This window comes from Strix uralensis, chromosome 16 (genome assembly GCF_047716275.1).
Source record: "Strix uralensis isolate ZFMK-TIS-50842 chromosome 16, bStrUra1, whole genome shotgun sequence".
Taxonomy (NCBI): Eukaryota; Metazoa; Chordata; class Aves; order Strigiformes; family Strigidae; genus Strix; species Strix uralensis.
Window position 1 is genome coordinate 6,306,793 of NC_133987.1, and position 22,207 is coordinate 6,328,999.

A 22,207-nucleotide genomic window follows, 5' to 3' on the forward strand; every position below is an offset into this window, starting at 1 on the left:
AAGCCAAGCAGCACACTGGAAGTGCTCTGTAACTGCCAAATCACAACTCATCTAAACAGCTTTGATAGCACCTGCAGCCGGACAGCGAAAGGTTGTGTTCTGAGTTTTACACGACTGCTCAGCAGAAGACAGGTTGAAAAACAATGAGTACCAGTATTAGGGAAAAGCAGCCTCTCCTCCTCATCTGCAGGTGCTTCACTATAACAACAAGCAAAACACACGTTACCCTCCTCACAGCCAAGCAGCCCAAATCCTGTTCGTATCCCAAAGAAACACATTAGCATAAAAGAATCAATTCACCTCTCGCTTTCAGTAACGTAATACCTGCAAATCATTTTTAAGGGGACACACTTCAGAAGACAAGTGACTAGGACACGAACGTTTTTAGAAAGCTCACACAAAACAAATCTTTATTCTTTGTCGCAGAAAATAAATACAGGTGCATATTTCATATGCTTTTCTATAAAAGCACTCCTACAAAATCACTTAACTGCATACAACAGTACAACCTTTTTGGCTTTTAAAATGCAAATATTATACAGTCACTTCATTTATTATCTTTTAAAGCACTTGTAGCAAGCAGCTCTGGAAAAGGAATGCTTAATTTAGAAGCCAAATTCTTGCCTCAAGTGTTTTGTGGGTTTTTTTCCATCATGTATTATAGTGCAACTAACCTAAAAGCAACTAGAACAGTTTTTTGTAAAATGTTTATTCCCCACCCCGCCCCCCCAAAAAAAAACCCTGCAAAGAAAAAAAAAATAGCTCTTAAAAACTGTTCTACCTTGATACTTAAACCAAGAGAAAACAAAAAGTGGCTCAATAGAAATATTAAGGTAAGCATGATGATGCTTCACAGCTCATTATCTGTTCGCTTCCAGTTTGGCCCGGGGTGTTTCTTTAGAATAAAAAGCTTTAATCATCCAGTCCTATATTTCTGAAAAGGTACGACATGGACTCCCCATTATGGATCCTGCGAATGGCTTCGGAGAGGATCATGCTGATATCCACAGTCTTGATTTTAGGGCACTGGAGTTTTTGTATTTCATGTGGAATCGTGTTTGTAACAACCACCTACAGAAAGAAAAAAATGATCAGAAAGACATAGCACCTTATGGTTTCCACCTCCCATATTAGAACTGCAAAAGGGAATGTCCACGTATCCATGGATACTAACAGCACTGTCCTTCCTCCCTTTCACTCTGCCACGCAAGTCCAGAGGAAGGTATAAAAATATCCCCCACACCAAGGGGAAAAGTCTGCTAATACTGGCAGTCTGTCATCTCACTACCTCCCTCGTTTCCCACTGCTGTAGTTTAAGGACACGTAGACACCAATTCCAGGGTATACAATTCCGTGGAAAGAAAGCCTGAACCCAGGAACCTCCCAGATAAATTCTTAATGCCAGTGTATGTTAATCATCAAGTCAGGAGAAAATTGCTTGCTTAAAAAACCCATTAGATCACAAATTCAGAATCCATGCTTACTTCATCGATTGCAGATTCCTCTATCAGCCTGGGAGCATCTGAAGATAACAGGCCATGTGTAGCCATTACAAAGATCTTGTAAGCCCCCCTTTCCTTGAGGGTCTCGGCTGCAGCAAGAAAGCTGTCAACGTCATCTATAATGTCATCCTGTCAAAGTAAGATCGAGTCAGTGAAGATTCACCACCTCCTCAGACAGATCAACACTGCACACCCAGACTGACGACATCTTCAAGCATACCAGTGTACAGCCAACGCAAAATGGGCGTTTTTATTGAGGCTGTTCTTCAGGCACCTGAGCTAGATGGTAAGTGAGAAAGAGCGGAAAAGCAGAGTGTCCAAAACTACTGCAACATCAAGGGGCAGAGGGATTGCTCCACAAGGGGAAGAGGGAAAAGCCAACACACCTGACATTCATTCAGAAACCACACTAACAGAAAATTGCCTTTTACCATTACAAGCCCCGAGATCACACTCTGCTTTAGAGAAACCATGAGACTACATCATCTCCACTAGCACTGCTAAACTCACAGAATGGAAACACGGTGATTTTCCCCCAATCTGATGTATAAGCACCACCTGACACTTCTCACCTCCAGGCAAGCACTTGGAACAGAATTTTGTCTGGCCTATTCACAGAAACAAGGTCCAAATGCTGCTTTGCAGCAGGGATCACATCACAGCTCACACAGTCAGCTTCAGAAGTGTGCAGAATACTGCTTCATGGTATAAAAAGCGCAGTATCAAAAGTCCACCATCAACCAAAGTTCAGTTGCTGATACAGCAGAATATCTACTTGATTTCTGCAACTTTAACATGCTTAATGTAATTTATCAGAAGTGATGGCATCTTACTTACCACAATGATAGCTATTCTTCCTCCTACATCTCCAACGACTGTGATGGGTGGTTTTTCCTTGGGAATCAGCACTGATTAATGGCAATTTTTTTTTTTTTTTTTTAAGAGGGGCAGAAAAAAGAGAAAGTTTATACAATTTACTTCAAGTGTGGAAATGTCTGCTTTGCATGAGTCACCAGTGTTACAGAGAGAAGTGAAGCAACAACTATTTCAACCATCACAATATTACTGGGAAGAAACAGCAGGATTTTAATGCAGAAATGATTTTTTAAGCTTAGTCAAAGTATTAACTACATTCATTTACACCCAAATTCTTAATCAATTCAATTAATCCTTAATTTTAGGGCAGAGACTAGAGTGGCTTGCAGACACTACCAGTTCAATTACCCTACTGAGATCCAAGCCAGGTTTATGCAATGAAGTTTTGGTTGCACCGCTGTAGATAACATCCACATTCAGCAAGGTTACTCTGTCGAGGCCCATAACAGCTACACACAAAACCAGTGTCAGCTCAGCTTATTAGTTCCATGTCCCAGAAAAATTCCAAAAGGAAAAGTAAATGGCAAAAAAGTGAGGCCTCTCTGCTAGGGGCTCTTCTGACTAGTCGCAATAACACAGCCCCTCCTACACAGGGCATGGACCTCACATACAGCCTAGCACTAAAACCAGGAACAAAAAGCATCAAAAGGAAATTTTTTTCCCCCACTAAGAAAAAAATAATCTTTCCCCCGACAGAACCGCTCCTTTTTGATGGTCCATGACTGCCAGCCCCATTCCCCAAACCCACAAAGATAGGTGAACACTTTCACACACAAACTTACTTACTGGGTATCTCCAAACTGGGATGAATAGCAGCTACATTTTTGGCTGTAGGTGGTGAGTGTCGACCATCCACCATGTCAGACTCGGCATCTTGAGCTTCCCCATGAATCACAGCAATTCCCAACCGTAAGCGCTCAGCAAATGACTGTGCCCTGTAGAGAAAGGGTTAAAAAAAACCATACAGAAATACATTAAATTTAAAATCACTCACATACATATGATCCTAATCTATTTCCATTTTATTTCTAATGATTCAGAGGAAAAATGGAATGATCCTAAAGTTTTAGGAAAGCACATTGAAGAAAACACTTGCCCCTTAGTATCTTGTTTTCACCGGGCTTGTGAGAGTCAGAATTACGTGGTAAGTACCCATACTGGCCTTGAAGCAACACGATAAATGCTGCAAGTCACATAATTCTGATTAGTCCTTTCTGTTTTGCCCAACAGTCAAAAAACCATTTCCTAGCCTTCAGCATTCTGGATATCCCATGCTTTAGCAGCTCTCATCTAACAGTAGCCAAGAATAGCCTAAATGTCTGGATTGTCTACATTTAATAAGGAAAAAAATATTCACATGAAAGCAGAAAACAAGTGTTCGCCTATTTATTTTTAGCAAGATGCACTGAATAAAGACAGTATTCCTGACCTTCTGACACATAACCTCAGATATCCTTCAGAAAAGAGAATCCAGACGATCATTTTGCCTAACAAACCACACTTCAAAGTTAAACAGCCTGGATTTTTACAAGTTTACAGAAAGTTCCTTCACCATGCAGTATTTCAACTAAAATTAGAAATTTATGTAAAGAAGTGTAAGGTTAGCTGGGGGAGTGGGGAAAGCAGAGAGTCAGGAAAATAGGATTTTCACAGACAGTGCCTGTATCCCAGATACTGGAAGCAGCAATTAAAATTAGCAGATTCATCCTACCTTACCTTGCATGCCCCAGAGTTCGGTAGCTAGCCTAAGCCAGTGAGCTAGTCTCCTTCTGGTCAAAATGAGCCTGGCACATCCAGAGTGAGTCACTTAGTCCTAACATTAGCACCTAAGATCTGTGGCCTGAATCACCTCTTCTCCACTTAAGCCTTGTTTCACTATCCAAACAACTGAAAGTCCAGAGAATAATTTGCCCATCATGATGCTCTAGTTAATTAAAAATGAAGAATCTTCTGCCCTGTGGTTATCATACAGCTAGGATATTTTTTCAAATAGTTAATTACAGACAAATTATGATTCCAAACATTAGAATTAAGACTTAGAAGGCAGAACCCTATCAACAAAATCATAAAAATTACTTTAAAATGCAGTATTAAACTGAATAAAGTTCAAAATAATAGTAAAAAAATCCACAGAACTTCATCTTTCACAAGCAGGCATTCATCTGGAAAGTGTTTTTCTTGATTAGACAGCAACATTCCATCACCCTTTTCCAAATACAATGTACATCCTCAAACACTGCTCTTAAATGCTCACATGTACAGGTGAAGAAGCTGAACAAGACAGCTCTGGGATCCTCTCCTACACAAATCGGTTACGTCTGCAACTTATCTGTCTGATCAGTTAAAGGTACCTGTAGACTATTTGCTGGCATGTACAATTACTTGACGAGAATGTAAATGCTTCAACAAATGCCTGCCTACACCCAAGAGGCAATACTGACACCAAGTAAAAGAAATGGTCAAAGACAAGCAAATGTAAAATAACTGGCCAAAACAAATCACATAAGAAGTACTGCTAGAAAACAAAGATGACAAAAGTTGTTCCCCTCACTATACTTCTACACATTAAAATATTTCTGATTTGCTATAGAAAATAACAAAAACCTTTCTTACAACGAGTATCATGATACCCTGGCATGAAAGTCTAGATAACTTTTCAACAAACTATTGGTTTGTCACCACAGCAAATACAGTATCTCTTAAACCATGGTCCAACTCTTACACCACCTGCTGAGAGCAGTGTAATTCCAAAGAGTTTAGGAACAGTCAACCAAAAAGCTTCACGGATGAAGAAGAGTCGTTCAGCCAACAAGGACTTCGCAATCAAAATCATCTTAAACATCAAATCCTGTTTCACCATGCTAGATGGTAAGCCATCTGTATTTAGGATCTGATCAACCATGTTCTAAGTTATGATCACGTTAAGCAATTACTTTGGACTAATGGTATTATATTTCCAGCCATTTTTCATCATTTACAGCAGGAAATTTATAAAGTAAATGCACACAAATATAGTATGATTAAATACCCTCTCTATCCTAAGCACTGTATTGATTTACCTCATCCTTTTGTTTGTTTTTTTTAATTCTCTTTAGATTTATTATGATTATAGCGATGATGTAAAAACTAGACATCTGACAAAGCGGAATTGGGAGGGATTTGAAGGCTGCATCTTCTAATTATTGGATATCTGTCCTTCACTTGATCAAGAACAAAATCACAATAGAGACTTCCTGCTCTAACACAAGAGAGCAGATCTTACCCACCTCTTTGCAGACGCAGGTGATTTGGCCACAATTACAGCATTCCTGTAGTCTGGTATCTGTAGTAAATAACAGATAGCAATGTCTACTTCACATCTTTAGACAAATTTAAACTCAGTAAGAATCAGAGAACTTTTATTTTGCCAGAAGAATTTTAAGCATCGAACATTTTACCTAACATATGAAAGCAACCTCAGGAATCCATGGTACATGATCAGAGTTCACGGCCCAGTAAAAACAGGTATTTAGAAAATTCAGATATTAACTTAAATTACGCATTACACAGATGTAACTGCTTTAGAAGAACATAAGGGCTACACAGACAAGTGTTAAAAAACCCAGGAAACCATCAAAATTAAAGTTTCCTGTTCAACTTACAACTGTCTTGGGTGTGCACATGGCAGTCTTTAATCACTTGAAAACACAGCATTTCATCTATTTCCTACTGGTTTTCAGAGTACACCAACAAAAGTAACACCTCTCCATCACGTATGACTCTTTACATGGACCACCAAAATGGATAAAAATTCCACATTTACTGCACTGATCCTGGAGTCATGGTCTAATATAGCTGCAAACTTTCTTTGCTGCAGATCAGCACTAGAAGATGATGCTGCAAATGCCGACGGCAGCGAAGTGGTAAGGCCAAGAAGTCTGGGTTTCATTTCGAGGTCTGATGGGTACTTCGGTCAGTCTTCACAAGCACTATCTACTCCAAAGTCTGCTGCCCCTGCCCCATTCTCATACTGCTTTATCACCCCAGACTCTTCCTCTCTATTTAGCCAGCATTTTAGTCCCCATCCCTCCAAAGTTTCTTATCCTAGTCTCCATTTTCCCTGCAAACAGTGACTCCACATCAGACTCATCTTTCCTTATCCATAACTTCCTGAGTGTTCCACCATTCACACTTCCAGTCCTCCTCTCCAACAGCAATCTCTGCTCCCTCTAACATCTCCTCTTACCCCCTTCCCTGCAAACTCTGCACTTCCCTTCACTGCGCTGCCCTGGGACGAGCAGGACACAGAACCTGCCCCTGCTTCTATCAGTTGCTGTAACAACAGTCCACAGCTACTCTCGGCTGCAACAGCAAGCAAAGCCCTACAGAGCAGATCCAATCCTCTCTTTACTAAATACCTGCAAATTGATCTGTTACAGTTGTAATTTCACAAACTGGGGGGGACGGTACCCTGACGTGCAGTTCACCTTACTGTCAGATGTTAAATACCAGTTCCAGAGCATATTTTTCAAACACAAGCAAGGTAAGTTCTTCCATAATCTTATCCTCAAACATAAAAACCACAGTGGCTGAATATTTCCAGAAGCACTCTACCTGAAACAAGCATGGGAAAGAAAAAAGTTCTGAATTTGGGCATGGGCCTAACCAATTGAAAACAAGAGCTCTTCTGACAATGTGTCAGGCAACATTATTAATCCTCAATGCTACTAACTCCACCTATAATACCGTGAATTCAGCACATTCTGTCCTTTACAAACACTTAAGTTATACAACTAAGGCTACAAAGACTAACATGACAGAAGGTATGGACAAGGCAGGGCCTGTCACTTGACATAATAAAGACTTTGATCTTGTTCAGACATCATCGCCTCATTTTTCCCCTGCCAAATTATCAAATTTGTTTTCAGCTCTTTAAAAATGAAGTCAGAAAGCCAGAGATGTCAGCCAAAAGACAGTAAGACATCAACAGCTCCTTGTAACAAAGAGCTACGTCACACTAAGATTCACATGTATGCATAGGAAAGAGAGAAGATATTAAGTACTGAACATCTGCTAAGCATACAAAGGAAAAATCACCAAATTGTTTTTATATGACATTTCACTGATTGGTCTGTCTTCATCCCAGAACACCAGGTAATTCTCTTCACACCCATCCATAAATTCCCATCACGGAACAAGTACAAGCCCTCATCCTCTTAACCTGCAGTTAAATGCTTTTTAAGTGACCTCCATTCTTATCAAGCTGGACTCTATTTCATGCTACTCATCAATACACCCCCATCACAACTCCCATTTGAAACGTTTTTCACGCTTTGGCATTCACAATGCAGGACATACAGCAAGCTGCTGCCACTGTGAACTTGAGATGAATACTAAATCCTTCCTGAGCAGCGCTGGATGAAATTTTTAAAAAGATACTATAAATGACCTGGCTGGTGAAGGTACTTGCCAATATAGATCCCATGGGATCAGATACATTCAGCCAACTCTAGTTGTAGCAGAGGACAAGCAGAGGAATGAAGAAATGAAAAACTGAAAGTATCTAAGACTTCTCTACACATACTTCAGCAGATCTCCACAAATGTTCAGTTGTTAGACTGCACAGCAGTGCCAGACTCAAAGCTGCAACAATTCTTTATAAACCATTAAGAGCTCATGTACCAAAATGTGCTTCAAGACTAAACCAGGAACATGATTTTGTCATCGACTATAATCCATACGTTCAAGCAACATATAAAAGCACAACTTGTCTTGTGCAGGCATTATTTGGTTTTCCACCTTTTTTCTTTTTTTTTTTTTAATTTACGAAGTGCTTACAATGTGCAATGCTTCTCTCCTGGTATACAGGATGAATGACTGTGGCAAAGCCAGAGCCTGGAGTTTTGTTCTATCATCCTCTGATTCTATTACCAAATGAAATGATAACGAGAGATTCAAATGGTAACTGATTCTCCAAACAGATTTTAACACTGTCATAACAAAATCATGATGGTGTGTTTTGGGGTTTTTTGTTTGTTTGTTTGTTTTAAATCAAGGCATTCTTATCTCTAGAACAGAAATACCTTGGATTCAAAAGTAAGAGTGAGCTAAAACTTTTTCTCTCTCCAGGAAGAAAGCATTTGCTTTATTCTACATTATCATTAGTCAGAGGCATAATATGCATCTTACACCTACAATTATCATTTGCACAATGTGTATATATGAATCTACCACTAGCACTTCTCAAAGCACTTATAAAAATATGACGGAGAAATGGACGCACAGACCGTCAGAAATTAAGCTTCTCAAGTTGAGACATGCTGAACAAACAGCGAGTGAAGATTTCCACACGAGAAGCGATCTGTTCTTACTTTCAGAGTATGATCAATAGGCGCTCTCAGAGCTCACAACTTAACTTCCAAACTGTTTTCATAATGCTATAAATTACACCTACACAAGCAGTCCATCCTATAAATGTCAAGGAAACTGGAAACAGGAAAGGAAGAGGATATCAAGAGCAAGAAAATCCTAATTTTTTTTAATACCAGTTAGGGGACTATATCTAAGACAGAACAGCATCGCTGCATGGACAAGAAAACACCAGCTCTTCATGAAAGCAAAACTTAAGCCTGTGGGAAGAAAAGAACCAACTGCTCCAACACCACTCCCTGCCCCAACATGACCTTTCCCCCTTTAAAATTCTGTTTGAAGAATTAGTCTTTTCAGAGGAATTTGTTTCAGAAGCCTTGAGACATGACAAAAAAATAATTTTAAAAAGCAACTATCATAGCAGGTCCTCCTCACCTCTTCTTGGATGTACTGTAGTAAAAATGGAGATGCTCTCAAGTTATCAACTGGAATATTGAAGAAGCCCTGTATTTCCTTCTGATGTAAATCCATGGTAATGAGATGAGTTAGTCCTTTAATAAAAATAAATAAAAAGTCATATGGAGAAGCACATCAAGAAAAGTAAGAGAGAACAACAACAGACACACTTTCTAGTAAGTTTCACTGAAGTTTGTCCATAACAAAATCTGTAAGCTGCATTAGAACAAGGCTATACTTAGTGAAAGTACTTGGCGTATTAACTATGTCTCTCAAGTACACCAGCATTATTATGTTTCTACAGTGTCATTTTAAAAAAGGAACCTCAGAACACTCTACATAATTGACTCAGTAGTGCCACACTGAGGCAGGGAAGATCCTTCTCCATTCGACATGTGACAAAATGGAAGCACTAGTAAGACAAATTGTCCTATGCCACATAGCAAGACTCCGGCACAGCTAACATTAGAGTCCTGAATTCCTGAAAAATGAGCCCAAATCCTAATCATTGAAACACTTCTCCCAAAATAATAACCCAGATCTCACTGTGTTCATTTTAACTGCCCATTTTTCACAGGGACAGGAGCAAAAGGAAAGGAGCAGAAAATGTGTTAAAGGCTGTGAAAATGAGTAATCTCATTCTCTCACATCATACCAAACGTAAAGGACAGATACAAAGTGCATTCATCCAACAGGTAAAAAACAGGCTAGAAATGACAAAAAAACAACTGTTCAAGTGTTAGAAAGGTGAAGAACAGTGTTCCAAGAGACGGATACCATGGCCCGAAGCAGCAGAGTCCAGCAGACCCGTTTTGCCAGCTCAGTAGGACACAATGTAAAATGGCTGTTACAAGTTTGGGTTTTCTTATAAACTCATCATTTGGAAACATTTCTAATTACATTCTCCTTTCCATGTGGGTTTTAAACTCATGAAAAGCTTGGCAGTTATTTTTAAACAGAGTCCCAACTTGTGCACTGACATCTCTAAACCTGAAAGCTGACAGCAGGAACCCCCACTGCCCTGATTATTTCATAACAACCTGCACTCTTACCAGCTTTGCACATCATTGAAGCCAGTAATTTAGAGACAATGGAGCCCCTTTTCCTCATCTTGCACTGTTTGCTGTAGGGGAAGTAAGGAATCACTCCAATAATGCTTTTGGCACAGGAGGTTTTACAGGCGTACACCATGATCAGGAGTTCCATGATCGTAGTATTCACATCCCTGGAACGAGAAGCATCTAGTTCTGTATCTCACGCATAAAAATCCTGTATTCAACACAATAATTATACCCACTCCAGGGATTTCACTCCAGGGCAGTAAGAGTACAGTGACCAAGCAATCTTCGCTAAGAATCCAGCTGTGCACCTCCCGCCAGCAAGTGCCCTGGACCCAGAATTTCAATTTTTCACTACAATTACTTTTTTTTTTTCCTCCCACTGGACTATTTCAGGCAATTCAGCAGTTTTTGTTACACATTTTCAGGCTTTTAGTAATACAGCATGTTCCTCTAACAAAGTAGTCCATAATTTATATCCAAAATCTCTTTCTATTGTGCACAAAACAAAATAGATCTATTTTTCAGTATACATAAGTTTTTTTTTAAAAAAAAAGCTACAGACTTTACAACATATTCCTCTCTTCTTAAATATTTAGCCTGCTGTTGGCTTGAGCAATTACCGTCTATTTTCTGCCATAAATGAAAACATTGAGAAGAATTTTTTTTTAGATGAGAACTGGTCATGAACTAAGAGAGCTTCTATTTCTTCTGCCATTAGAAAGAATGTCTTCACATCTGTAAAGTTCTTTTCACACACACAAAAATGTTTTCTGAATCATGGGACACATTGCCCAGGAAATGCTCCTCCTACATTTACAATTTTGTAACGGTGCTGGAGATGGGTAGCTGAAAAGGGAAGAACTCAAAAGAGAATGACATAAGCAAAAGAATGCACTTAGCAAAAGAAGGCAGAGACCCAGGGGAAAGTTTGACATATTCACTGAAAATTAAAATAATAGAGGTTAGCTTATACTGAAGTCTTCTTTATGCACATATCAAAAAAAACCCCAAAACAATAACAAAAAACCCACATAGAGAAACCTCTACCTAGTTAATCTAAGCTTATTATACTCTATCATATACATAAAACACGAAGAAAAATTAAAACAGAAGCATTCCTACAGACAGTCCATGTCAAAATGCTAGCACAGTGTCTTTAAACAGTTACTCACTTTGAAACTGTTTGGATGATAAATACATCCTTTCCTCTCACAGACTCCTGAATCTGCACTCTTGTTTCTGCCAAGAAGAGAAATAGGTAATATTTGCAGTAGCAAAACTCAATAGAGTCTAAAAGAAGGATAGCCAATATATGCACGTCATAGATAAGATTCCAGTTTTGACAATTAAATGCTCACCTCTGTTTGGCTCTTGATAAACCTGAACCTTCCCCATCTCAACTCCTAAGCGCCTGCAGGAGTGGAAAAAAGGAGAAGTCAATATGGGAGAATGACGGGCAAAACAAATGCAAAGCCCCTACAATGCAATAGCCACTGAAAAGGCTACATTTTTAGGAGAAAACCAAGAAAAGAAAATCCCAAACCATAACACAGTTATACTGGAAATCTCTTAACAAAACCATTTCCAGAAGCCGCACTGCAAGCTAAGCTAAACGCCTTTTCAAGTCAAGCTCAGAACAAGCAGCGGAAAAAAAAAAATGCTCGATTACTAAATCATGTAACAATTTCTAATTTTTAATACATATTTCTATATACATTTTATATATGCTGCCATATATATATATACACGCCAACATACACAATGCTTAAAAGGCCACTGTTAAATCATTCTTCTCTACAGAAAAAAAGTCAGTGTAGAGCAAATAGGAAATACTAGCGAGCTCTATTTGATGAATAATGGGAGACTAATACCTGTTATATTTATTCTACTTCAGTACGAGCACAGACCCCCATCACTAAAAAAATGAGACAACCGAGCATGCTGTGTGCTTATGCCCAAGTCCTTGCCACACATAACTCGAGCTCCTTTGCACCCCCCTTTCTCCTCCTATCTAAACCTAACTTTGGGTACATAAGCCTTGGGAAGAAACCCATCACGTGCAAGACTCCTGGTAATGTTATGCACCCTAATACCATTATAGTAGCATGGTAAAAATTCACTTAAGTCATAAAGTTCTGCTGAAGCTATTCAAGCATTTAAAGCTAAAATGTTCCCATCTAAAATATACAGTGGGCAGGATGGATGCAGCTTTGCCGCCTAAGAAAACCCCACTACAAGGAGAATAAGAAAATTATTAAAACTTCTGCCATGATTATTTAACACTATCCAATGTGCTCTCTATAACATACTGCAGTCAATCACGATCTGCTACTGAACAATCTAAACACAAGTTATTTTGTTATTGATCCGTTGAAACACACGGGGCAATACAATACGCTACATGTTCTTGCAAACCGCAGCAATATTCCGATGTAACTTTCCTTAAACAGAGAAATCAGTCTTTAGTAAAATAAGTCCTATCTTAATAACACTAAGATCCTAAGCTGCCCTGCAGGAGATTTCACTTACTCAGCAATCCTCTTCGATAGTTCCATGCATGACGAATTGGAATTAGCTGAAAACAGCACCAGTCCACCCTTGGTTATATTCATGATGGCCCCAATTTCAGTTGATGGCACACAAAACATCAAACCTAAGTTGTTTTTCCGCTTCTAAAAGACTGCAAGAGATCAAAGGTCTGTTAAAGCCACTAAGTTAAAAACAAAAAAAGAAACACATTTTCTCTGTTTAGAAAGCAAAGAGTTTCCCATAAGCCTGTTATTTTCCATCATCCTTAATAGCTGTTATCACCACTTTAACAGTTCCAGGAATAGACCCTTACAGGCCATTTGAGATGGCACAAAGAAGGGGGCTTCAGCCCACCGGGCCTTCCTGCTCCTGCCCCCAAGCTTTACAAACCTCCAGCAGAATGCTTCCCTGGAGCCTCCAAAGATCCCCCTACACAATCTCCTAAATTCAACAGGTCTTTTCTTGGGTTTGGTTTTCTCTATTTTTTTAGATGTTTTCCTCAGGCTACCACCTAGTAATACAGATTCTCTTTTCCATCAGCTTGTCCAGTTCATTTTCCAGAACTGAGCAACATTTATTGACTTTTTCAAGATCACAAAGCCAGTCAGAGGTAGAATTGAGCTAAACAGAGCTCCTGGGTCCTGGCCAAACTGGCTAGAAGAGTCTATTTTCATAGCTGCGCATCTTTCCATCCCTTTGCAATAAATTATAAACTTACAAATAAGGATGAAATGTAAGGAAGAGTTCAAGAAAGCTGGTAGCTGTAAATAATGACCTCTTGCACAATGCATCCACTTGGTGAAGCAGCTGTTGTCATTCTTTGATACTAGTATTTCTCCTGTGAAAACAGGAGAAAAATATCAAGAGGAAATCTATACAGGTTTTTTTTCCAAATAAAGGCACAAATAACTAATCCTTCTTGACATTTTTTATTCTTCTTTGTAACATCACATTTTCACTTCCTCTACTGTCATATTTTGTTCAAATAAATTAAAAAAAAAAAATCATGTTGACCAGCAGCCACTGATAGACCAAAGTAGCATTTAGCTCAAAAAGTCCTGCACTTCACTTCTGCTGTATAAATAGTCCAACCCTTCATCATCCATTTTGGCATTATGTAGGGGACTGAGAATATCAAATACAAGTGGCATAATTCAAAATGAAGTAAACAGAAGTTAGGATAAATCGATAACTTCTTTCCTGGCAAGCATCTCCCTGCTGAGAAACATAATTATCTAAGAGTCGCATGTAATCTGTTCCAAAAAAATGATGGTATATCAATTATTAAGAAGTCCAAAACAACATCTGAAAGAAAAACAAGTTTCCATACTTACAGGAACAGCTGGCTAGCTCTATAAAGAAACTCGTTCAGCTCGCCTTTGCAACTAGACATACTCTTGCTCAGTTTGACCTCATCACAGAAACAGTACCTGATTCATTCTCAGTTAAGAGTCAAAGTCAGGAACTTCCTAACAACAAATCTCTTCATGAAGTGTCTGTGCTATGCACAACTGCTGTGAATTAAAACCTGCCTGTCATCAAAACTGCCAAACTGTGCAGAAAGAGAGCACAAATAGCAACAATTTCAACAGAATTTGAACACCTAGATGCTTTGACTATTCTAGAACCTGGTGTGCCCACCTATACCACCAAAGCAAGACCCCATACCTTTCAGCCTTTGCTTTCAGACAAGATAAAAAAAGAAACCTAGAAGACAGTACAGTTACAGACGTCCCCTCTAAAGCTCAACTATGTCCCTATATCCCTCCCAAACTAAGTACCCAACAATTTGAAGAGAATTAAAAACCTATTTCTTAGCTAGTGTTTCTTCCTTTGGTCTGCAGCACACTTACTCTCTGTAACTCCCAGCTGTTAACTAACAGCCATCATCTGTCAAATATTCATAACAGTGTTAAAGATACATCTTAAACCCAAAGTGAGCATGTACTAGAAATGCTTCTAGGTCTCAAACACCTGAAAGCACCCTGCTTGTGTTATTAGATGGGAACAATATAGAGACAACTTTCAACATTACTAAAAATATTCACAGTGTTTTGAAGACACAGGGTTTTCCAATTGTGTTACCTGCTTTGCTCCACGGATTAGGGAAATGAGGAGAGTTAAGAGATCTGCTGAAAGACAAGAGTTGTTGGATCCTGATTATTGTTCAGGGTGCATTTTACACCACAATAAGATACTGACATATTCATAAGCAACACTGAACACAGCTCTTCACACAACCAGAGGTCAAGGACTTTCTTGCAGATATACTTCAGCAGCAACAAGGGGGCTACAGTGTGTGTGGGGGGGGAAGAGAGATGTTGAATTTGTAGAGTAATACTGATGTATCAACCTTGAAACAGGTGTTGGGATGACAGCAAGCTCACAAAACTTTATTAGATGTGTAAAGACATGACTCCACAAGGGTACATGGGACCATAACCCTCTGGCTTGAGGTGGACCAGTCTTCCAAACCTGCATCAGATTTGGGAGAGCAAATACACCACAGAGTAGGCTGCAGGCCACAAACTCTGACCCTTTCTTTCCGGCTGCACACAATTACACAGACACATTATGAACACAACAATTATTCGACTGGGTACACATGATGCCCTACTCTGACTGGCTTTACACCTCCATGAACTGAGCATGTCCACACAGAAAGCAACAGAGGCAGGAATAACTGTATGGGATAACCATGGTACTGAAGAATTGATCCCCATGGGCTGCAGGGGAAAATGAGCCCTCTCACCCATCTCCCCACGGGGAATTTCCCTGGCCCAGAAGGGCCCTCCACCGTAACCTAATACCCTGGGCTAAACGGCAGAGGGTCGACCCTTCCACCCCACATCTCCCTACCAGTCCTTCAGCTGCTCCAGGTGGGTTACACACACCTTGAGGGGGGTGGGAAGCCCGATCAGGCACCCCAGGGTACCTGAGGATCCCCTCCCTCCTCTCAGGGGAGAGGCCTGGGCACGCCGCAGCCCCCAGCGTGGGAGCGAGCACGCCGCTCCCCTTCACCTGTAGGGCTGGCGGGTGGCGAGGAGCCCCCGGCAGCCCAAGAAAGGGGGCGCCCAGGAGAGGACCCCCCCCTCCCCCCCCTCCCCACAGGGGCCCTGAGGGGAGGGCGACCAAGCCCGTTCCTCAGGCGGCGGAACCCTGTGTGGGGAAGGGGAGAGAGCGCCGGGGAAGGGGGATGTCCTGCCCTCACACAGCCGGCTGAAGTGGGCTGGGCGGGCGGGCGTGCCCCTTTCTTGAAGGCCTTACCTGCCGGCTCCGGCCCCCCGGCCCCGGGAGAAGGCAGCCCGGCCGGAGGGGAGGGGGAGAGCCAGAGGCAGCGGCGGAGCTCAGCCCCTCCGGTTGTCCGCTTGCAAGATGGCGGCGCCGCGCGAGGGAGGGAGGGAGGGAGGGCGGGCGCGCGGGGGGCGGGCGTGAGGCGACGCCCTCCTCCCTCTCCCCCCCCCCTTCCCGCCACGGCCTCGCGGCGCGGCTGAGGGGGGCCGGGGCTGCCGCCATCTTCCGCTCTCGCCCCCGCGATGCTGGGGAGGGGGGCGGCATTGTGGGGACCGCAGTACCAACGGCGCATTTCAGCCTCTCCCCCCCCCCCCCCCCCAAAAAAAGGAGTATGATGGGTGGGTAACGTCCCCCACCGGGTGTGAGAGCCCCGATGCAAAGTCCAAGGGCATAAACCAGCGGATGTCTGCAAGGTGCCAGGTTTCTGAGCTCCCACACCTGCATCCCTGTCAGAGGGACGGCTGACCGCCGCGCTGCTCTGGGCACCACCGCCACAGCGGTGCGTCCTCACCATCCCCACCGGGTGCCGGGGCATCGGCTGGCCTTTGCTGTTGGACCCAGCACTGTTTGTGGAGAAGGAAGCTTTTCTGGAAAGTAAAGTAAGAAAAGAAACAATCAGTGGTCTCTCGGCTCCCTTACACTGTCAAGTGCATACTCAGTTTGTCCGGAGTCCCCTGTCAGGGCTCTCCATCCAGTTTAACCCATGTATGTTGCAAGAAGATGCTTTTGATATCTGCAGCAAGATGCTGATTTTAGTCCCCCTGTTTAAAAAAGCCCAGCTTTATCCCAGGACAGCACCCGTGACAAAAGTTGTGTCCTTTCACTACTTTGACAGAGTTACAGTCATCCTGCACAGACACAGGAGGATAAAGCTCTTGCCGGGGTACCCCCCTAAATAAAAAACAAAGCAAGTTTTTCCACTAACTGGGGAGCTAGAAGCTGTTTTAAATTATGCTTTTCAGGATGCCCAAGACAAACAGCATTTTATGGATCAGAATTTTAGCATAAAGGCATAAATCAGGTACTTTCTGCTGCAGCTTTTATCACAAAAAGCAATTAAACTTAATAATTCAGGGGCTGCAGGGAGTCCTGGAATAATTAAGGCCTTTGGAGCAAGGCCTTGAACACTCCAGCAGATACTTCTGTCTGTGCTGGCCTTACCATGAAAGAGGAAGAAAAGCCACAGATGCCCAGGACTGCTCACCAAATGTGCCTGCAAAAGGACAACATTTAGATTCATATTTTGAAACTGTAGTTTCCGCCATTACAAGCTGCATTTTAAAAGCTGCTTTTTAAATATTCACAGGCCAGTGTTTCCCTGTATTTCACAACATGTGCTTATTGCTTCATGCATTCCAAGACTTCATCAATTGTCTCCTTTTTTTGCTTTTTCAACAGACTGGGAGCTGGGGAAGGAAAGCAATTTAACCTGGAGCCGCTGAGCAGCTGCCAGATGTAGAGCACTCCACTCACGGCACTCACACAAAGCAAAGACATCTGTTTGAAATATGTGAGCAGAGAGGCCATAAGCCTCTTTGTACCCTCACGAGATGCAGCAGTGATCCTCTGCCTTCCCTAGAGTCTCTTCTGAATTACACTAAGTGTAAGAGAATAGACCGCTCCCAACACCTTGCCACCCCCACCATTCTCAGTCTGTATTTTTCTGCTTACAAGCTGGTGTTTCCACAGATGATTCAGGGGCATTGACCCTAGTAGGTTCTTTTGTTTTGTTTTATTTTGGGGCTTTTAGGACAAAGGGGAAGGGGGTTTGGGGCTTTTTGTTAGCCTCTTCACAGAGCAGCAGAGATTTCTCTTAGCATCAGTGTTCATCGCAGGATTTCACTACAGGCTGGTATGGCAGAGCAGTTTAAGGCAGAACAGCTAGAAACAACACATGGTGAAGCACTGACCCATAATGCAATTAGCAGCCTTCCCCAGAAGCATTTTTCAATACCCCAGGGCACCCAGAATTTGCTGACTACTTGATTTGTGCTGCCCCAAATTCCTGACATTGCTTAAGCAAACCACAGGACCAGGAACTAAAAGATTCTGTCTTCTGTTCCTTTTTATAAGGCTACTGCCTTTGTTTTCCTAGAGCAAATCAGTTTCTTTCCCACTTCTGTTTTCCTGGTCAGAGGAATGTAAGTTTAAATCTCAGCTCCCAAGGGAGAGGAGTTTGTTAATTTTCCAATATACTATCCAAATGCTAAGAGTTTAACAAATAGTTGCTCCAAGATGACCACCTGGATTTTATTTCATTTACAGTGATTCAATTAGCAGTCATCTAAAGAATTCTGAAAATTTGCTGGGTGTGAATATACTGGCTCACAGAGATTTGTTGTTCTTAACCCAGATGCAACGCTGGCAAGCAGAGAAGTGGAAAAAAAACCCCACACCTAGTCCACCCAAGGTGAAGGGCACTGCTCATCCAGTGCTTGGCTGGACAACAGCCTGCATCCATCACCTGAAAGAAGACAAATGCTACTGTCATCCAATCTCCTGAGCTCCATCCATCACTGCTCAGCCAGGTTGGCTTGTTTTGTTTTGTTTGTTTTTAAAAAAAGTGGATGTTAAAACTCACCTACCAAACCACCTGACAGCAAGCATTATCAGACATGGTACACCAAAGAAGAGTTTTGATTTGACCCTAATGGAGCCCTGTGAATAGGTTTGGTCTCTCACAATGGTTGGTCCTGTGAGGCACCCCAAAAGCATCCTCTACCCTGCACAGCCCCTCTGAGCTTGCTGGGAGGTTCTGCAGCCCACAGGCACCTCCACACTGAGCACAGCCTCAAGGCTACCGCCTCCCTCCAGCTTTACTGCCTTGGGAGAGACTGTCTGATTTCCAGACACTGCGGGCGTGGATATCACCCAGATAGAGAAGCAGAACTCAAAGTAGTTATAAATATATTTCTGAATCACAGGAGGGAGGAGTAATTTTATAAGTTTCTTGGGAGTGATCTGGAAAAATAGCATTCCCCACATCTGGGAACCCAAGTGCCTTAAAAACAGCCCTGGAGCAGAGAACATGTCTCATCTACATGAAGGGCTATGTAATTAGAGAGCACTCTCTTATTGTTTTATCAAATATTCCTGCCTGGCTGTGGCTTGGCCATCTGCAGGAAATAGGCACTGATCCATCTTGTTACAGTCCTGCTCCTCCTGAGTCATGAGGTTTTGACTGAAAGACTCACCGAGTTCAGTTTGTTTTCCTGTTTCTAACCACGCTCTCAGTTCCGGGTCAGTCTGCAATGACTAACAGATCTGCCGCATCAGCTTCAGCACAGGCACGGGGGTTGTCTCCAACCAGCCTTCAAACAAAGAGATGAGAGGCTTGTTGGAATATCCAGCGTTTAACAGGTCACTGCACAGAAAAACGTCTCAAGCTGGATGAGAGGGTGAGGGTTTGAACAAACACTGCCCCAAAACAAGAACCAGCAGTAGCGCCTTTTGCTTTGTCCGCAGATTCTCTTTGCTTTGCTGTGTTTGTGTGCAGTTCTGTCCTGCAAAGTCTGCGTGACATGAGCTAACAGCCATCACCTTCTGTTTACAGATGGGGTTTGCCCTTTGATTCGCCTTTAGACAAAAGCAGTTGAACTGGACAGTGAAATCATGTCATTTTAGGGAACTTGATCAGCTACACAGTGCCAAGCACCCCGTTCCTCTCTGTCCTACCTACTGGGTCCTAGCGTGACTTGCCATTTACTGCACTAAGCTACAGTTCCTCTACAAACAGAGAGTGCACGTGCATCGTGGCTTGTACAGGCATTTAGTGAACATACAGGAAGGGCTTGAGTTAGTCACTGGCCACTACAGAGCAAGCTTGCAAATTAAAGGACAATTCAGTATGGGAGAAAAGCTCCTGTGCTTCGCATACACAGCTGCACAGAGATAGACTGGGGGGTGTAAAGAAAGATTTGGTACCAACTCTGTGCTGTACAGCTAAGCAGAAGCTGGGAGAGGCGCAGGGAAGGAGCAAAGCACAACCAGCAAAGAGCACCCAGCTCCCTTCCCGGTTTAGGGCCGATCAGGACTGACCCTGGATCAGCAATAGTGGGTTAATTCCTGGGCTAGGGGGGACCCTCACCCAGCTGCCACATCAAGAAAGGCTGAGGAGACCTGGGTGAGGCTTGGCCCGCACCATTACTAACACTATTACCAATAACCCTCCTTCACAGAGAAGCTTTTTATCAATACCACTCCTCTAACTGGCTGTATTGTTTCCTGCCTGATTGCAGCAAGCTCTGGAAGCTGTTCTGCTGTCAGACCTCCGTGCTCTGTCTTCTGCTTGAACTTATTTAACAAGTCAATTCCCCAAGCTCAAGAGTGGGACACTTAAAGGTTTTACTCACCAGGAAAGTTTCACCAGAGGAAAGGCATGGGGAGTGCTAGGTTTCACAGAGGCTTTTATTGTCTCATTAAGCTCTCCTTAATGAGAACTCCCTCACCTGCTGCAGTTTCCCTCCCATTCATCTGCACCCACCATCATGCTGCTGGTACTTTCAAGGCTGTCAGCTCCCAATTCTTCCTCTTTCCTCTTAACTATTCTGAGCCCAGTTTCTATTTCCATGCTCTCATCCAGGTTCCAAGGAGAAAATACCTTCTTCTCTTCAGCTACCACTTGCCACGTTCTCCTTGGCTGGTTTCCTCCCTGATATCTCTGCAGCTTCTCCCAGCTCCCAAGTCACAGGCTGTACTCTTTCCCCCAAAGCAAGGCAGTGACAGCTCTTGCTGAGATCCCTGACTTAGGTGCTTGCTGAAACAGTGTAGAACTGCACAGCTCTTGCTGAGATCCCTGACTTAGGTGCTTGCTGAAACAGTGTAGAACTGCCAGGCATAGCAATAATCCACGGCTGTCAAGGACCTACTGCACACTGCAATTCACCCCAGGCTTTAACTCCTTGAGATTCTTCACACACCCTCCTCATCTAAGATCCTGTTACAGAAGCACCTGTGTCACAAGACTCAGTTACACCATGGTTGTCCCTCAGCATGGTTAAACTACCGCAGTTGTCTTCTCTTGCACTAAAGGTATAAGAACCTCTTATCATCCTGCTAGACCCTAGTCTGACCAAAACTGGAGTGCTGATCCAGTGCCACTTAGGCTGGTGATTGAATCAGGGCAGGACACAGCCAGGCTGTCACTGGATTCTGCCAGGCCTCTTTTCAACATACAGAGGTCTGTCATCCCTCACCTGAGCTGGCCCCATGACATAATTCTTCCCACCTACGCTGGCTAGTGAAGTATCACCGTCCCTTGCTACCTTCCTTGGAGGGCAGCTCTGGACCACAGCTCCGGCCAGTGGAGTTTCTGCACTCAAGTCGCAATCTGTGACAAAACCTCTAGCCAAAAATCACCTGCCAAGCCTTTCCGAGCTCTTCACCAAGAAGTTTTGGTGATTCCGTATTTCCCTTGCCCGACACCAAAGTACTAATGACCTCAATCAGACTGCTCCCCCTGCTCTGCTGATTCATACCAAACGTTTTGACTGTCAGAACTTGCTGATTCTCTCAGCTAAGTCTCCCCTGTGCACAGCCTGAGCCCCGCACGCCCCGGTGGCTCTGCCCGTCCCAGCCTGCTGTTTGTATGAGCGGGGCCGTTGGGTCGGCCCCTCCGCAGGACCAATGAGGCCTCACACTAGCGGGGCAGCGGGTTCAGCACCTTTCTCAACCACTGCAAATACTGGGGGGTTCAGGCTGTTCCACCCACCTGATCGCATCTGAAAGAGCCTTGAGAGCAGAGCTGCGTCAGAGGGGGCACAGCTGCCAAAAGAGTTGTTCAACCTCTTTGGATTGTTTCCATGCCTTTGGAAAAAAAATGCCTCTTTTTTTTTTTTTCTTTTTCATTCAAGCTTTTCTAGATAAGCACATGACAAACATGAGTATCAGAGAGAATGAACAGCCTGCCTTCCAGTTAGGAGTGAGTGACTATCACAATTATCACTGTGATAATGAGATAGTCTGAACATGAGGGAACTCGATACAGTGGGAGATTTATCTTGGAACCAGTCCCTTGGCAGCCTGACCCTGCATTGATGTCAGTACGGTTTCTCATTGCACAAAGGCTGGGGCTCAGACCTGGGATGTCAGACCCATCTCTATCCCAAATGCTGTAACACAGCAATGGCCGTTACCATCGAT

General features: G+C 42.8%; 1 protein-coding gene across 4 annotated transcripts; it reads right to left on the reverse strand.

Annotated features, from left to right (window-relative positions):
* Positions 1–381: 381 nt before the first annotated feature.
* PRPSAP2 (phosphoribosyl pyrophosphate synthetase associated protein 2) lies at positions 382–20,879 on the reverse strand. 4 transcript variants are annotated; one of them, XM_074885699.1, is made up of 16 exons: positions 20,419–20,879; positions 19,261–19,377; positions 17,228–17,279; positions 16,040–16,653; positions 14,858–14,901; positions 13,491–13,610; positions 12,773–12,923; positions 11,602–11,654; positions 11,416–11,482; positions 10,235–10,407; positions 9,162–9,277; positions 5,645–5,700; positions 3,165–3,313; positions 2,340–2,410; positions 1,485–1,631; positions 382–1,071 (listed from the first exon to the last, which is right to left on the reverse strand). In XM_074885699.1, the coding sequence occupies exons 7-16, from the start codon at positions 12,889–12,891 to the stop codon at positions 913–915; spliced, it is 1,110 nt and encodes a 369-aa protein (XP_074741800.1). In that variant the 5' UTR covers positions 12,892–12,923; positions 13,491–13,610; positions 14,858–14,901; positions 16,040–16,653; positions 17,228–17,279; positions 19,261–19,377; positions 20,419–20,879; the 3' UTR covers positions 382–912. The 4 variants fall into 4 exon arrangements, with proteins under 4 accessions (XP_074741800.1, XP_074741799.1, XP_074741798.1 ...); XM_074885698.1 differs by having other exon boundaries at positions 14,858–14,904; XM_074885697.1 differs by lacking the exon at positions 14,858–14,901.
* Between the last annotated feature and the right edge of the window lie 1,328 nt (positions 20,880–22,207).

Coding starts and splice junctions, on each gene's coding strand:
- PRPSAP2 (XM_074885700.1), bottom strand. CDS start 12,891: ATGTTTTGTGTGCCATCAACTGAAATTGGGGCCATCATGAATATAACC. Junction 11,483..11,601: donor TTATCAAGAGCCAAACAGAG/GTGAGCATTTAA, acceptor TCTTCTTGGCAG/AAACAAGAGTGCAGATTCAG. Junction 3,314..5,644: donor TCACCTGCGTCTGCAAAGAG/GTGGGTAAGATC, acceptor CTTTCTCTACAG/GGCACAGTCATTTGCTGAGC.